General features: G+C 34.7%; 1 protein-coding gene across 11 annotated transcripts; it reads left to right on the top strand.

Annotated features, from left to right (window-relative positions):
* Window positions 1–2602: 2602 nt before the first annotated feature.
* On the top strand, window positions 2603–7725 carry LOC112803596 (ATP-dependent Clp protease proteolytic subunit-related protein 2, chloroplastic). 11 transcript variants are annotated; one of them, XM_072198362.1, is made up of 10 exons: window positions 2615–2949; window positions 3200–3233; window positions 4058–4230; window positions 4312–4434; window positions 5222–5342; window positions 5527–5664; window positions 5777–5893; window positions 6782–6850; window positions 6948–7043; window positions 7372–7725. In XM_072198362.1, exons 3-10 carry the CDS (start codon window positions 4190–4192, stop codon window positions 7507–7509), a joined length of 843 nt encoding a protein of 280 aa, XP_072054463.1. In that variant the 5' UTR covers window positions 2615–2949; window positions 3200–3233; window positions 4058–4189; the 3' UTR covers window positions 7510–7725. The 11 variants fall into 11 exon arrangements, with proteins under 11 accessions (XP_025702889.1, XP_072054463.1, XP_072054448.1 ...); XM_072198347.1 differs by having other exon boundaries at window positions 5506–5664; XM_072198357.1 differs by having other exon boundaries at window positions 3200–3250.
* Window positions 7726–15444: the final 7719 nt, after the last annotated feature.

Below are 15444 nucleotides of genomic sequence, written 5' to 3'. Positions count from 1 at the left end.
TAATTTTTTATTTAATTGTCTTTTTTAATAGGATCATAATCTATATTATAAAAAAGTTACAACAAAAAACTATATATATCAGAATTATAATTATAAAAAAGAATATTAAAAATAATAAAATTAAATATTTATCTTGACAGTGATGGAAACAAATCTAAAAGTTCTTAATAATGTATTTTATATAATATATTTTTAGTTTTCTTAGTACTCTTTTTTAGTACCTTATAATTTTTTACTATTATTATTATTATTATTATTATTTATGGTTAATTTTTTGTTTAATTTACTTTACCTAATGGAATCAATAAATCATATTATAAAAAGATAATAATAAATATAATATACAAAAATTATAATTATAAAAATGTATAATGTCAAATAAAAATTTAACAAAAAATAAAAATAATAAATAATAAAAAAAAGAGCTTATATAAAGATAAATAATAAGAAAAGAAGACCCATTCACCTAATAAGAATTTCATAAATAATACAATAACATGTCTATAGGATAAAATTGGTAAAGAAAAAATAGATGTTGAGGGTAAATGGCTAAAAGCCCGTTGGTGAAACGCAGAAGCTAGAAATTGTTGCTTCTGGTAAACGTGGTTTTAAATACAAAATCACTTTTGCGTTTGCCAAACAAAAATGTGAAGCTTTTAAGGAGCTTAAACGTACTTTTTCTTCTCAAACGAGTTTGCCAAACATACCCTTCAACTTGCAATAGGAATATTGCATGGAAATAGACAGTCTTTTATGATTTTTTTTTTGGGGTTACTTATGATGATTTTTGTCATGCTGTTTGCTGAGGCTTTCATTTCTTTTCAAATTAATTATATATATATATATATATATATATAGGATTTTTTTCTTAAGATAAATAAAAATTAAATATTTTCCCAAACAAGATTTTTGAATTTTAATTTTCTGAATACGAATTTTTTTTTTTTGCATTTAGGGCAATTTTGCTGCATCCTGACGAATTTTAGGTTGAGTTTCCAAAATAAAAGCATGGCTGTTGGAGAACGGAGATCAGAACCACAATATATAAATAATACTACAAGAAAAAAAAGATTTAAGAGTAAATCTATATTATAAATTTAAATCTATATTATAAATTTATAAAACAAAGTAGACTGTCCCAAAATGCCAAAGTGTGTATTCCATTTACTTGACTAAGTCTTCTATTGATGTGGTGCCAAATACAAGATCCTGGTTCAATAGAATAGCCGTCTCTGCTGAAATAATAACCGTATATCATTAACACAAGTATGTGAAATCATCAAGGGATCACTAGGATCCTCTTGTTTGCAACCATTAACAAGTATATCAAAGGATTGCATGAGCATTATATACTTTTTCTAGGCATACTATCAGGTTTCTTGGTCACTTTCTATCATTTTATCAGGTGAATATATGAATATATGGATATACTCTTCCTATCACTTTCTATCATTTTATCAGGTTTCTTGGTAACTTTCTATCATTAACACAACCTATATGAATATATGATCATCACCTAGCTACATGCAAACTAACAAAAGAGAAGAGCTAATAATAAAAGAAAACATCACAAAATAAGAGGAAATATCTAAGGCCAATAAGGGCCCCAGCAAATCAAATGGAGGATATACTCTTCCTTTTCAATGTAATTAGTATTAGAAGCGAAAAATAAATAAATACCACCTGTTCAGCCATAACATGAGAAAAAGATGCAACATTAATAATATTCATGCAACATTCAAACACATTTTGCAGAGTTGTGGTGTTTATATTAAAGTGCAGCACACATTTGAACAAGCGCTTAATGTCTCAATGTTTAGATACACTAGCCAAATTCTTTAAACTGTATGATGATCAAGAGCAATTACAAAAGTAAACTTCTATGTTATTAAAATCTGAATCATGACTTAAAACTAGCACAATCATATCTTTATATACTTCTATGATTCGTTGCAGTAATTTATAAGCTACTTGATCTTATCTAAATTGAAACTAAAAAAGAGGTTTTCAAGATATATTATGAAAAATTGAAACTAAATACCGCTTATACTACTTACAAATAATGTACAGTCCCAGTTCAATAAGACTAAAGAAATACTATCTTTAGGATGAAATGTAAAACAACTCAAATGTAATTGACAAATTTTATATTTAGTATACATTATCTTAACAACTTAAGAGAAGTTTGTACTTCAGAGACTGCATAGAATGATCATAAACAATTATAAGAAACAGCCACAAATTCACAATAAGAATATACACTTTGAACTGACCTTTGCTGCAGAATTTGAGGACTCTGTACTTGGAACAAGCAATTTATTCTGATTCGAGTCAATTCTCAAATTTGGAATTACAAATCTATCGGTATCTACGAATAAAAAATCACTCATTGAATATCATAAATAGAATCTAATTGTTTGAATGCATGTAGAATCTATTCATGTTATTTAACCAATAAGTTTAAATTATCAACCCAAAAAAAAAAAACTTATTGTTTAAATAACATCAATGTTCTAAAATTAAACCAGACTAACTGGTTTAATTAGATTAACCGAAAATCTGATGTTCTAACCGATTCTGAAAATAAGTGAACCGCTTGAACCCGACTATTTTTTCCCGGTTTTCAATTAAATAAAAAATAGTAAAATACATAAACCCTCCCCGTCTCTCTCTCACCCACCACCCAGCCTCTCTCTCTCTCTGAGCTCCACCGAAGACGGAACCCTAGCAGCCTGCCAGCGTCCGGCCCCGCCGTCAGGTCTGCTCGGAGCTGCTGTTGGGTCGCCGCTTCTGTCCTCGTCGTCGTCGGCCACCCTGAACTCGTGTCTCTGTCCTCATCGTCGATCCCTCTCTGTCTCTCGCGCGTCAAGCCTCTGTCTTCAATTCCCTCTGTGCCCGAACTTACTTTCCTTCCTCCTTCGCGGTCACTTCTCTTCCTCCCTCGCCACCGTAAGCAAAGCTGCTTCAATTTGTGTTTTCTTATTTTGTTATTTTACTGATTCTGAGTTGCTTAAATCTGATTTTGAGTTGCTGATTTTTCTGGGTTTGTAAACCTCCATCCCTACACTGCTTCAGTTTCATTTTTGGGAGTTAACTGCTGTTTTTCTGGATTTAATTATGTTGCTTGTTGATTGTTGTTTTTCTGGGTTAATTGTTGTTTGCTGAGTTAATTTTCTCCGTTGTTCATTATTGTTAACAGGGCTGGACTGTTGTTATCTTCTTCTGACTTCTGGGTTAATTATTGTTGACTGTTGGTGATGTTCTGAGTTATTTTTGTGCTATTATTCTATTTGAGTTAATTTGTTATTTGTTGGCTTGTCGCTGAGTAAAATTAGTTAAACTTAAAAACTTGTGCTCTTCAACTGGATCCGGCTCTGATTGATGCTAGAAGAAGGGTTGGGTTTTCAGTTGAAATCCCGGATGAATAAGCTTGTTTGCGGCGCCAATGTTGCGAAATAATAGCCTCAGCTAAAGCTCATAAGAAAATTGTTGAAAAGCTCTGAAATTTCACTCTGTTATTCTCTTGGAGTTGGGATGTGGCATTCTAGGTTATATGAATCTGTGTTAAGTTTCATATATGACTTAATGTTAGTTTCTTTAATAGTGTGCCTTATATGGGAATGTTTTAATTGGTTTGAAGAATACCAAATAATTGATTTTAACTAATATTGAATACTTATGTTAGTTTACTTTTGATGATTATGATTTGTGATGAATAGTATATATGTGTATTTTGATTTTATTTTTAGTTATAAATTTTGATATTTGAAGTTATTTCAGAATTTTTAATGGTAAATTATAGATAATTTATTACGTGGAATTGTATTTTGAATTTTATTAGCTTATAATTCATTGAATTTAAATATTTTAAATTATGTATTAAATTTTTAATATTTTTATTTTATATTTAATTAAATCGGTTAAATTTCGACTGAATTTCAATTGAACTATTAAATTATTGAACCGGTCACTTCACCGATTCATTGATCGATTCGGTTCACGCAACCTTGGGTATCATTGCGAATAAATAAATAAAAGAGGGAGGTTCTAATTCCAGGGAAGATCGAAACGGCGTTGTCGTTGAAGTTCATCTTCAGAGCTGAGCGAGTGTTGTATTTGGTTGAAGTTTTCTTCAAGCTCAAATAGTGTGTTCCCCCCTCCCATCTCTTCGTTACCTCAAAAAGCTAATATGGCGGTTGCACCCTATATCAACGCTGCTGCACCTCCTAGGTTTGCTTCTCCTTCCCATTGTGCGTTTCCCACAGTTTCTATAAATTACTGACTCTTTCTTTTCTCTTTTTGATGTGGCAGTTGCGCCACAAAACTCTACTCTGGGTTGAAACTTCAATCTCTAAGTATCCCTAATTCCCTTGCGTGTAAACCTAATGTCTCCGCTGAGTTCTACGGAAAAGTTCACAAGAGTCTGCATTGCGGGTAACTGTCTGACCTCATTTATGATTTTTCCCTTTTTTCTGTTTTTTTTTTATGGAGAAAGTGTTGTTCTTTAGCTTCTGCGGTGTGCCTTATTTGAATTGGTGCCATTTTTTGGTGTGTGCTTAACCTTGCAAAAATAAGCTTTGGCATGGATGATGATAGTTTTGTATTTGAATTGCTTTTCTTATACCTGTATTCATATGCGCAATTAACATATAATTGGTTATATGCCTAGAATTGTGCGCTTTCAGCTGATACATTCCATGAAGGAACGATCTTTTTGCAAAATTTGAAGATTGAAAGCAATAGTGAATTGTCTCTTTATGCTTAAATTTTGTGGTTGGTCTATTATGTTATGTTGCTACTGTATGCTTTGTAGGTACAGCCCTTTGATTGCTAAATTTTGCAACATAATGTGTTCAGTCCACTCTAATGCAATTTTTCTTGCTGCAGAAAGCTATGCTGTATCATATCTTTGATATTGTTGTTATTTGGATTAGCAAGTAATTTTAAACTGCAATTGAGTTTGTCATGATTACTGTTATATATTATAACAAGGATTATTCTTTTTGTAAGTTCTAACAAATTTGCATTATGAAAATCTTCTTTAGTCTTTACGGCTTTACACAATAGTTGATAATCTTTGACATAGTGAAAGTGAAGTTAACAAATAAAGCATAGTTTATGTCAGATAAAAATGATATACTCAGAAGAGTTTTGACTAATGTCAAACACGTCTTTTAATTAAGAGACTGATACAAGGTGTATAAATCTTGCATATTTTCAGGTATGCTAATCACAAACCAGCAAGGGCACAAATTCAGATGATGCCCATAGGGACCCCTAGAGTTCCCTATAGGACACCTGGTGAAGGAACTTGGCAATGGGTTGATTTGTGGAATGCCCTTGTAAGTCAATAATACATCTTAATATATACCATTAATATTATGTTTTTCTGCATCTAAAAGATGCTGGTTCACATTGCGTCACATACTCACATAGAAATAGATTGTTACGAATGAACCTCTAGTTTTCTTATGATTTCCATCACTCTTTAAAACATTTCTAAAGGTAAAGGGTTATTGGATGCAGTATCGAGAGCGTGTTCTCTTCATTGGACAAAACATAGATGAAGAATTTAGTAACCAAGTATTGGCAACCATGCTGTATCTTGACAGTATAGATAATGCCAAGAGGATGTATATGTACATCAATGGTCCTGGTGGAGATGTAAGTTTTCTTCTAGTGTTAGATGTTTAGTCAATTAAATATTTCTCTTTTGTGCCCACCTTCGTGTTGCTTGGTCATGTTTTTAACATGCTTAAGCTTGTTATTTGTGCAGCTTACACCAAGCTTGGCTATCTATGACACTATGCAGAGCTTGCAAAGTCCTGTAACCACCCATTGTGTTGGCTATGCCTATAATCTTGCAGCATTTCTTCTTGCAGCTGGAGAAAAGGTATCGAGTTATATTACTATCTGTTAATACAAACTGTGAAAGTTCTCTGTTTGATTCAGAGGTTATAGTGATTTCCAACATCATGTAATCATGCATGACATTGTGTGACTGACGAGATTTATTGTTGCATCTTACAGTTGTTTCTTCACCATTAATATGAATAAAAATTATGCCCGAGACAAGGAGACGGTTGAAATAATTGGAGCATTAATAAATCACTGAGTAGTCAATATAACAAGAAAAAAAATGAAAAAATATAATTTCTTATGCTGCTTATGTGGTGCCTAGTGCATTCTTGATATGACGTTTCAATTTGTTATTAGTAACATCAATTGTGTTACATTTGTTATAAGGTAAAAGATGGAAAGTTTTGTAGTTTGAATCTAAATAGGGGGCAATCTACTATATACAGACTTGGTATCACATTGAAAGGCCCGATCTCCCTCCTTCCAGCTCTTTATAAAAATTCAGTAAAAAAAAAAAAGAATGGTAATTGATAGGGAGTGGATATTATCACTCCCTAATTGATAATGCCAATCCTCTACGAATATTATTCCCAAATTACTCTCACAATGAAAAATTTTTCTCATCACTATGGAAAATTAAATAGTGAGGATGGAACATAATTTTGAAAAATCACACAAAAAGGGAGTGGCAGTATCTCTCTCCAAAGTCTCCTAATTTATACTGTGAAGTCCATCCTTATTTGCACCTTAAGCTTTCACTTTCTGTTCCATTCCATTTTGTTGTCACATTCATGTCGTATTGTTTACTTTTCTGCAATTTGTTGTGATGTGCTTGTATCTGTGTTTGTTGATCTCTAATGGGTTATGAAAATCGTTCCTGACATCTATTAACTTTGTGATGATGTTCTGCTGTATTGTTAAGGGCAACCGCTTTGCAATGCCTCTTTCCAGAGTTGCTCTGCAATCTCCAGCGGGAGCTGCTCGGGGTCAGGTATGTAGATATCTTTTCTGAGATTGAGGTTATGATCACTCCTCAGATGTGTGAATTGCTTTTACTCTTTATGCTAACGCCTTGAAAATTTTGACAGGCTGATGACATCCGCAATGAAGCAAATGAGCTTTTAAGAATCAGAGATTACCTCTTTAACGAGTTGGCTAAGAAAACAGGCCAGCCTGTTGAGAGGGTCAGTTCATTCAACAATGAAATACATGGCGATGAACATGAAAACCTGCTATCTTAAAAACTTAAGGCCTGATTGGTTTCTATTTTTAGTTTCTACTTCCAATTTGATGATTTTGCGAGGAAAAAAATGACAACAATCAAGATTTTATTGTTTTTACCTTTCCTCGCATAATCTTGAAAATAGAAAATACTGAAAGTGGAAATGGAAACCAAATAGGCCCTTAAGTTTGTAGTTTGCTTCCATTTTATGATCATTTGTGTCAGTTCCTGGGTGTTTATATTAAATTATAAGTGTTTATCTTTTGAAACTAATTTTTAATGGCATTCAGATCACCCAAGACCTGGGCAGGATGAAACGGTTCAACGCACAGGAGGCTCTTGATTATGGGCTTATTGATCGAATTGTGAGGCCACCACGCATTAAGGCTGATGCGCCTAACAAGGAGGCAGGAACAGGCCTTGGTTAAGAACTCATGGTTTGTCACCCAGCCAGAGTACTCATAATATTACAGAACCAGGATTGTTTCTCGTGTTTTATTTATCTCCTTAATTATTTTCAGGAATATGTATAATATTTGAATAGTTAGAAATTGTTGGCAAAGATAATTGGTTCTTGTTCAGAAATGGATGAATTCAACTTGTTGAAAGCAGTAAATAATGCAGTTGAAGCTTTAAGTTCGTAACTCTACCACATCCTCATTTCTTCCCCTTTTACAGTTCTATCATGATCTTATATAAGACTTGCTCCTGCCCAAAATGCTAGATATATCATTCCCTGGAAAATTAACCCAAAAAGATGATTAGATATTTTAAGATTTTTGTGCATAGTGGTTAACACAAAAATTAGAGTGAGTTACCGAAGAGAAACAAATTTCTGCTCCGATTGAAATAGGTAGCAATTTCTCTTGTCAAGTCACTAGTACATGGTATGCATCTATACGTGACACATTAGGAAATAAACAATGGTAGCAGTAATTTAGATATTTGTATACTTTTTCAGGATAATTTACTTGTATAAATCATTTGGGAAGCAAAACTACATGATTATTCTAAAAGCGATTCCAATACATGTTTGTCCTCCAATCTATTATGTAAATTGTGTGGATTTAACGATTTTCTTTTGTTCATAACTACCTACTAAAACCAACAATTAATGAAAAAGAGAAAGCTAGGCTAAATCATGGTATCTGAACCTGTTTTAGGTGCGAAATGCAATAAATTATGGTGAAAACAACAATTAACGTGCGTGAAAAGCTACTAACATAAAACATAATAAAAACACAGCGATTTACCATAGGCGCAGGGAGGTAAATTGTGGGATTTGTGCTGTATGGATAAATCATGGTGAAAGGCCACAATTTAATATGGAAGCTGTGAGATCCCACGAATTAGTATGAAACGGGATGATATATAAATCTGGTGTGAAGCCTTTTTAATAGAAGAGCTAGATGATTAAAACATTATTTAAAGCTACGATTTAGCATCTTTAAACATTGGCAAGAGATGTCACAGCGGGATTCACTGGATTCACTGCAACACACAACAAAAAATGATGGGATTATCTGGATGAACTATACCAGATAAATAGAATTGTTTATACGGTAGGTGTCATAAATCAAGGGGTTAGTAATTTTAATATTTTTAATTATTTTTTGTAGTGGTTTGAGTATAATAGATATCTTTAGCGTGAATAGCTCACGTGTTACGATTTATTAATTTTTTTAATTATATTGTTTTATTATGTTAGATGGTAACATGTTGATAATTGTAGACTTGCCTTATAGCTCATGTCAGATTAATGGAGAGGATATAGGTGATTGTTCGATGTTAGAAATTTGGTTGTAATACATTGTGTTTAACAATCGATTAGTTGTATACTTGAAGCATGTGAGATTGGTCTTAAAAAATTAATCCGAATGTGCTATTAGTTTGGATTGAACTTTGATTGAACATGATCAAATATATGCATGCATTTTGTGTGATTTTTTTTGTAGCCTAGCCATTGTATCATTAATATGACGAGGCAGTAGAAGATGCTATTACATGATCGCATCGCCCCTTATTTTTAACTTGTTAGGTTGTACCATCTTGCCAGGTTTCATGAGTAGTGGTTTAAGTTTGATGAGGTCCTTATTAGTGTATTTATAAAGTGGTGTTGTCCAAAGAAGCACACTCTTCATATGTCATTTGAGGAGTGTACGATCACGTTGTAGAATGTTGATTATTAGTTTGATCTTTCAATAGATGGTGAGGTTGTGAGTAATTGTCTTTACTATTTTGAGCCATTTATGCCCGAAAGGAAGTCTGCATAGATTTAATTTAGGAGTTATTTGGTCATTTTGTGAACTTCCTCTTGACAAGTATATTATGAAGTACACTATCACTGATACTTAGTTTCAAGGGAGATTTAGGATTCACCAACTGATACCAATGAGAAGACTATGAAGATTTATGCTTTGACATATATTATGATGCATTTATTGACCCAACTGTTCAGAGATAAGCTCGGGACTCGAGCTCACATTCGATGGTTGTCCTATGTTACCAATCTGGATAAGTTGAGAAAGCATAGTTGGTCCTTCGCCATGTTGGCATGGTTGTACTATAACACCGTTGCATATGTCGCGTCACTAACCTAAATGTTATCTAGCTAATAGGTCTTTTGATATTACTTCATTGACTTTTTGGTGTTTTCCGACATTGAGACCTTAAATTATATTTGATTGGCCATTTGCTTCTAGAAATATTTTTTATAAGGAAAAGTATATGGAGTCAACTACCCTATAAGGCAACTAAGCAAACTCCCCTCTCAATCTAATTTTGAAATTCAAAAAATTAGGTTTTTGCACTCTCTACATATCTGCGTCGTACAATCGCAAGACATAAAATCACTCACTATACGATCTCTCATCCTCTCTCAATCACTCTTCCTTCCATACACGGCGTCGTTGACGTCTGTCACCGTTGAAATTTGCCTCCCGCCCCCTAGCGCGCCGCTGTCGCCTATCATGCTGCGCCCCTACCATCACGTCGCACTCCTTCCGTCACCCATGGCATCGCGCCCCTGCCCTCGCTAGCACTACATATTAAAACAACGATTAATGAAAGAGGGAAATCCAGGCTAAATCATGGTATCTGAACCTATTTTAGGTGCATAATGCAACAAATTACGATGAATACAATGATTTATGTGCCTGAAAAGCTACTAATATAAAACATAGCAAACACACAGTGATTTACCATAGGCGCGTGGAGGTAAACTGTGGGATTTATGCAGTGTTGATAAATCAGGGTGAAAAGTCACGATTTAATATGGAGGCTGCTTAAATCATAATGAAATCCCACGAATTAGTGTGAAGCAAGATGCTATATAAATCTGGTGTGAAGCCGTTTTAATAGAAGAGCTAGATGATTAAAACATTATCTAAAGTTATGTTTTAGTATCTTCAAACACAGCGGAATTCACTGCAACACGCAACAAAAAATGATGGGATTATCTGGACCAACTATATCAGATAAATAGAATTGCCCATACGGTAGGTGTCATAAATCAAGGGGTTAGTAATTTTAATATTTTTAATTATTTTCTGTAGTGGTTTGAGTATAATAGATATCTTTAGTGTGAACTGCTCATGTGTTACGATTTATTAATTTTTTTAATTATATTATTTTATTATGTTAGATGGTAACATGTTGATAATTGTAGACTTGTCTTATAGCTCATGTCAGATTAATAGAGCGGATATAGGTGATTGTTCGATGTTAGAAATTTGGTTGTGATACATTGTGTTTAACAATCGATTAGTTGTATACTTGTAGCATGTGAGATTGGTCTTAAAAAATTAATCCGAACGTGCTATTAGTTTGGGTTGAACTTTGATTGAACATGATCTAAATATATACATACATTGTGTGATTTTTTTATGGCTGAGCCATTGTATCATTAACATGACGAGGCAGTAGAAGATGCTATTACATGACCGCATCATCCCTTATTTTTAACTTGTTAGGTTGTACCATCTTGCCAGGTTTCATGAGTAGTGGTTTAAATTCGATGAGGTACTTATTAGTGCATTTATATAATGGTGTCGTCCAAAAAAGCACATTATTCATATGTCATTTGGGCAATGTACGATCACATTGTAGAATGTTTATTATTAGTTTGATCTTTCAATAGATGGTGACGTTGTGAGTAACTGTCTTTAAGATTTTGAGCCATTTATGCCCGAAGGGAAGTCTGCATAGATTTGATTTAGGAGTTATCTGGTCATTTGGTGAACTTCCTCTTAACAAGTATACTATGAAGTACATTATCACTGATAACTTGTTTCAAGGGAGAGTTATCCTTCTTCAACTTATACCAATGAGAATACTATGAAGATTTATGCTTTGACATACATTATGATGCATTCATTGACCCAACTGTTCAGAGATAAGCTCGGGACTCTAGTTCACATTCGATGGTTGTCCTATGCTACCAATCTGGATAAGTTGAGAAAGTAAAGTTAGTCCTTCACCATGTTGGCATGGTTGTACTGTAACACCGTTGCATGTGTCGCGTTGGTACACGAAAATTACACTCACACTATGTAATTCCGCACAACTAACCAACAAGTGCACTGGGTCGTCCAAGTAATACCTTACGTGAGTAAGGGTCGAATCCCACGGAGATTGTCGGCTTGAAGCAAGCTATGATTATCTTATTATTCTTAGTCAGGATACCAATAGGGTTCTTTAGTTTCAATTGTAAAAAGTGAAAGAGAATGAAATAAGTAATTGTTACGCAGTAATGGAGAATATGTTGGAGTTTTGGAGATGCTTTGTCTTCTGAATCTCTGCTTTCCCCCTGTCTTCTTCTTCATGCACGCAAGGTTCCTCCTATGGCAAGCTATGTGTTGGTGGATCACCGTTGTCAATGGCTACCATCCGTCCTCTTAGTGAAAATGGTCCAAATGCGCTGTCACTGCACGACTAATCATCTGTCGGTTCTCGATCATGTCGGAATAGGATCCATTGATCCTTTTGCGTCTGTCACTACGCCCAACACTCGCAAGTTTGAAGCTCGTCACAGTCATCCAATCCCTGAATCCTACTCGGAATACCACAGACAAGGTTTAGACTTTCCGGAATTCTCAAGGATGCTGCCAATGAATTCTAGCTTATACCACGAAGATTCTGATTAAGAAATCCAAGAGATATTCATTCAATCGAAGGTAGAACGGAGGTGGTTGTGAGGCACGTGTTCATAGATTGAAATGGTGATGAGTGTCACGGATCATCACCTTCATCATGGTTAAGTACGAATGAACATCTTAAAGAGAAACAAGCGTGTTTGAATAGAAAACAGAAATAATTGCATTAATTCATCGAGACGCTACAGAGCTCCTCACCCCCAACAATGGAGTTTAGAGACTCATGCCGTCAAAAAGTACAAAGTTCAGATCTAAAATATCATGAGATACAAAATAAGTCTCTAAAAGTTGTTTAAATACTAAACTAGTAACCTAGGTTTACAAAAAATGAGTAGACTAAGATAGATGGTGCAGAAATCTACTTCTGGAGCCCACTTGGTGTGTGCTGGGGCTGAGACTTGAGCTTCTCACGTGCCTGAACTGTTTCTGGAGTTAAACGTCAGGTTGTAACCTGTTTCTGGCATTTAACTCCAACTTGCAACTTGTTTCTGGCGTTTAACGCCAGAATGCAACATGGAATTGGCGTTAAACGCCAGTTTATGTCATTTATCTTCGAGCAAAGTATAGACTATTATATATTGTTGGAAAGCTCTGGATGTCTACTTTTCAACCCAATTAAGAGCGCACCAATTGGACTATTGTAGCTCCAAAAAATCTATTCGGAGTGCAGGGAGGTCAGAATCCAATAGCATCAGCAGTCCTTTTTCAACCTGAATCAGATTTTTGCTCAGCTCCCTCAATTTCAGCCAGAAAATACCTGAAATCACAGAAAAACACACAAACTCATGTTAAAGTCCAGAAATATGAATTTTGCTAGAAACTAATAAAAATATACTAAAAACTAACTAAAACATACTAAAATCCACATGAAATTACCCCCAAAAAGCGTATAAAATATCCGCTCATCACAACACCAAACTTAAACTGTTGCTTGTCCCCAAGCAACTAGATAAATAAAATAGGATAAAAAGAAATTAAGAAGCAATAATATCTCAGAGTTTTAAGTGAAGCTCAGATTCTAATTAGATGAGTGGGACTAGTAGCTTTTTGCTTCCGAACAGTTTTGGCATCTCACTTTATCCTTTGAAATTCAGAATGATTGGCATCCATTAGGAACTCAGAATTCAGATAGTATTATTGATTCTCCTAGTTTAATATGTTGATTCTTGAACACAACTACTTTATGAGTTTTGGCCGTGGCCCTAAGCATTTTGTTTTCCAGTATTACCACCGGATACATAAATGCCACAGACACATAACTGGGTGAACCTTTTCAGATTGTGACTTAGCTTTGCTAGAGTCCCCAATTAGAGGTGTCCAGAGTTCTTAAGCACACTCTTTTGCCTTGGATCACGACTTTAATCACTCAGTCTCAAGCTTTTCACTTGGACCTATATGCCGCAAGCACATGGTTAGGGACAGCTTGATTTAGCCGCTTAGGCCTAGAATTATTTCCTTGGGCCCTCCTATCCATTGATGCTCAAAGTCTTGGATCCTTTTCACCCTTGCCTTTTGGTTTAAAGGGCTATTGGCTTTTTCTACTCCTCTTTCTCTTTTTTCTCTCTTTTTTTTTCACTGATTTTTCTTGCTTCAATAATCAATTTCATGATTTTTCAGATCAACAATAATATTTCTCTTGTTCATCATTCTTTCAAGAGCCAACAATTTTAACATTCATAAAATTCAACATAAAAAATATGCACTGTTCAGGCATTCGTTAAGAAGACAAAAAGTATTGCCACCACATCTAAATAATTAGAATTTTCCTTATTAAAAACTCGATAAAATATTGCCTCTTTATTCTAAAAATCTACTATTTTATTTATGTTTGATGATGATGAGAAAAATAAATTATAGCTTAATTGGAGATAAAATCAAAATAGATATACTAATTACTACTACTAATATATAACTTCTAAGGTAAATTCCTAATAAGTACAATTATCACAGAGTTAAGGCAAAGATTAGGACTCAACAACCTTTATTTTGGGAGGTGGATGCTCCTTTAATCTTTGGGGTGCTTGGCCCTTCAAGAGACAGCTTCTGACGCTTCAGTTCTCTCAGTTCATGCCCTTGCTCTTCTTGTTCCTTAAGCAGTTTGCAAAGCATGCTATTTTGATTTTGCTATTCTTCCTTTAGTTGCTCCATAGCTTCTTGCAATTTGGTGACAGATGCTTCAAAGCGCTCCCAGTATTTAATTTGAGGGATTTTCGGGAGGAACTCCTGTGCTTTCCTCTTGATGGGGTCGTCCTGCACTTGTTGTCCTTCCATTGACTTTTTAGTGATTGGTCGCTCAACTGAGATATACTCAATTACTCCCATCTTTACCCCAGCATCTTTACATAGCTTAGAGATTAAGCTTGGAAAAGCCAATTTGGCATCTTTGGAGTTCTTGTTTGCAATTGTGTAAAGTCACAAGAAATCAGCTAATGAACATCCACTTCTTTTCCCAACATAATGCAATGGATCATTACTGCTCTTTTGATGGTGACTTCAGAGCGGTTGCTAGTGGGCAGTATAGAACACCCAATGAAGTCCAGCCAGCCTCTGGCGACTGGTTTGAGATCTTCTCTCTTGAGTTGATTTGGGACACCCTTGGTGCTGGTTATCCACTTGGTTCCAGGGAGGCATATGTCCTCTAGAATTTCGTCCAAGCCCTTATTTGTTCTCATCATTCTCCTATTAAAGGAGTCTGGGTCATCTTTCAGTTGAGGTAGCTTAAAGATCTCCCTGATTTTGTCAGGGTGAAGGTGAACAATCTTCCCTCTAACCAAGGTCCGATAATCATAGAAGGTGGTTCCAGCTATTCTTTGCCTGTCTATTTGCCACAGATTAGAGTAGAATTCCTGAACCATGTTTCTTCCCACCTTTGTTTCAGGATTAGCTAGGATTTCCCAGCTCTTGTTTTGAATTTGCTCTTGGATCTCTGGATATTCGTCTTCTTTCATATCGAATTTAACTTCCGGGATCACTGACCTTAGACCCATTATTTTGTAGTAATGGTCTGAATGTTCTTTGGTTAAGAACTTCCCTTGATTCCAAAGTGGTTTTGGAATATTCTCTTTCTTGCCTCTTGGAGTGGTTTGTTTTTCCTTAGGAGCCATGATCTTAGTGGGTATTGGTTTAGTGATCACGGATAAACACACCAAACTTAGAGGTTTACTTTTTCTCAAGCAAAAGAAAGGAAATGAGAGGGATAGAAGCAGAGCC

Source organism: Arachis hypogaea, chromosome 1 (genome assembly GCF_003086295.3).
Source record: "Arachis hypogaea cultivar Tifrunner chromosome 1, arahy.Tifrunner.gnm2.J5K5, whole genome shotgun sequence".
In the NCBI taxonomy this organism is placed as follows: Eukaryota; Viridiplantae; Streptophyta; class Magnoliopsida; order Fabales; family Fabaceae; genus Arachis; species Arachis hypogaea.
This window is presented reverse-complemented; position numbering and strand designations above follow the sequence as displayed.

What these genes read in the sequence shown, in the direction of transcription:
- LOC112803596 (XM_072198347.1), top strand. Translation starts at nt 4,190, where the DNA reads ATGGCGGTTGCACCCTATATCAACGCTGCTGCACCTCCTAG. An exon ending in AACGCTGCTGCACCTCCTAG is followed by an intron (nt 4,231 to 4,311) that starts GTTTGCTTCTCC and finishes TTGATGTGGCAG; the next exon opens with TTGCGCCACAAAACTCTACT. An exon ending in CGGGAGCTGCTCGGGGTCAG is followed by an intron (nt 6,851 to 6,947) that starts GTATGTAGATAT and finishes AAATTTTGACAG; the next exon opens with GCTGATGACATCCGCAATGA.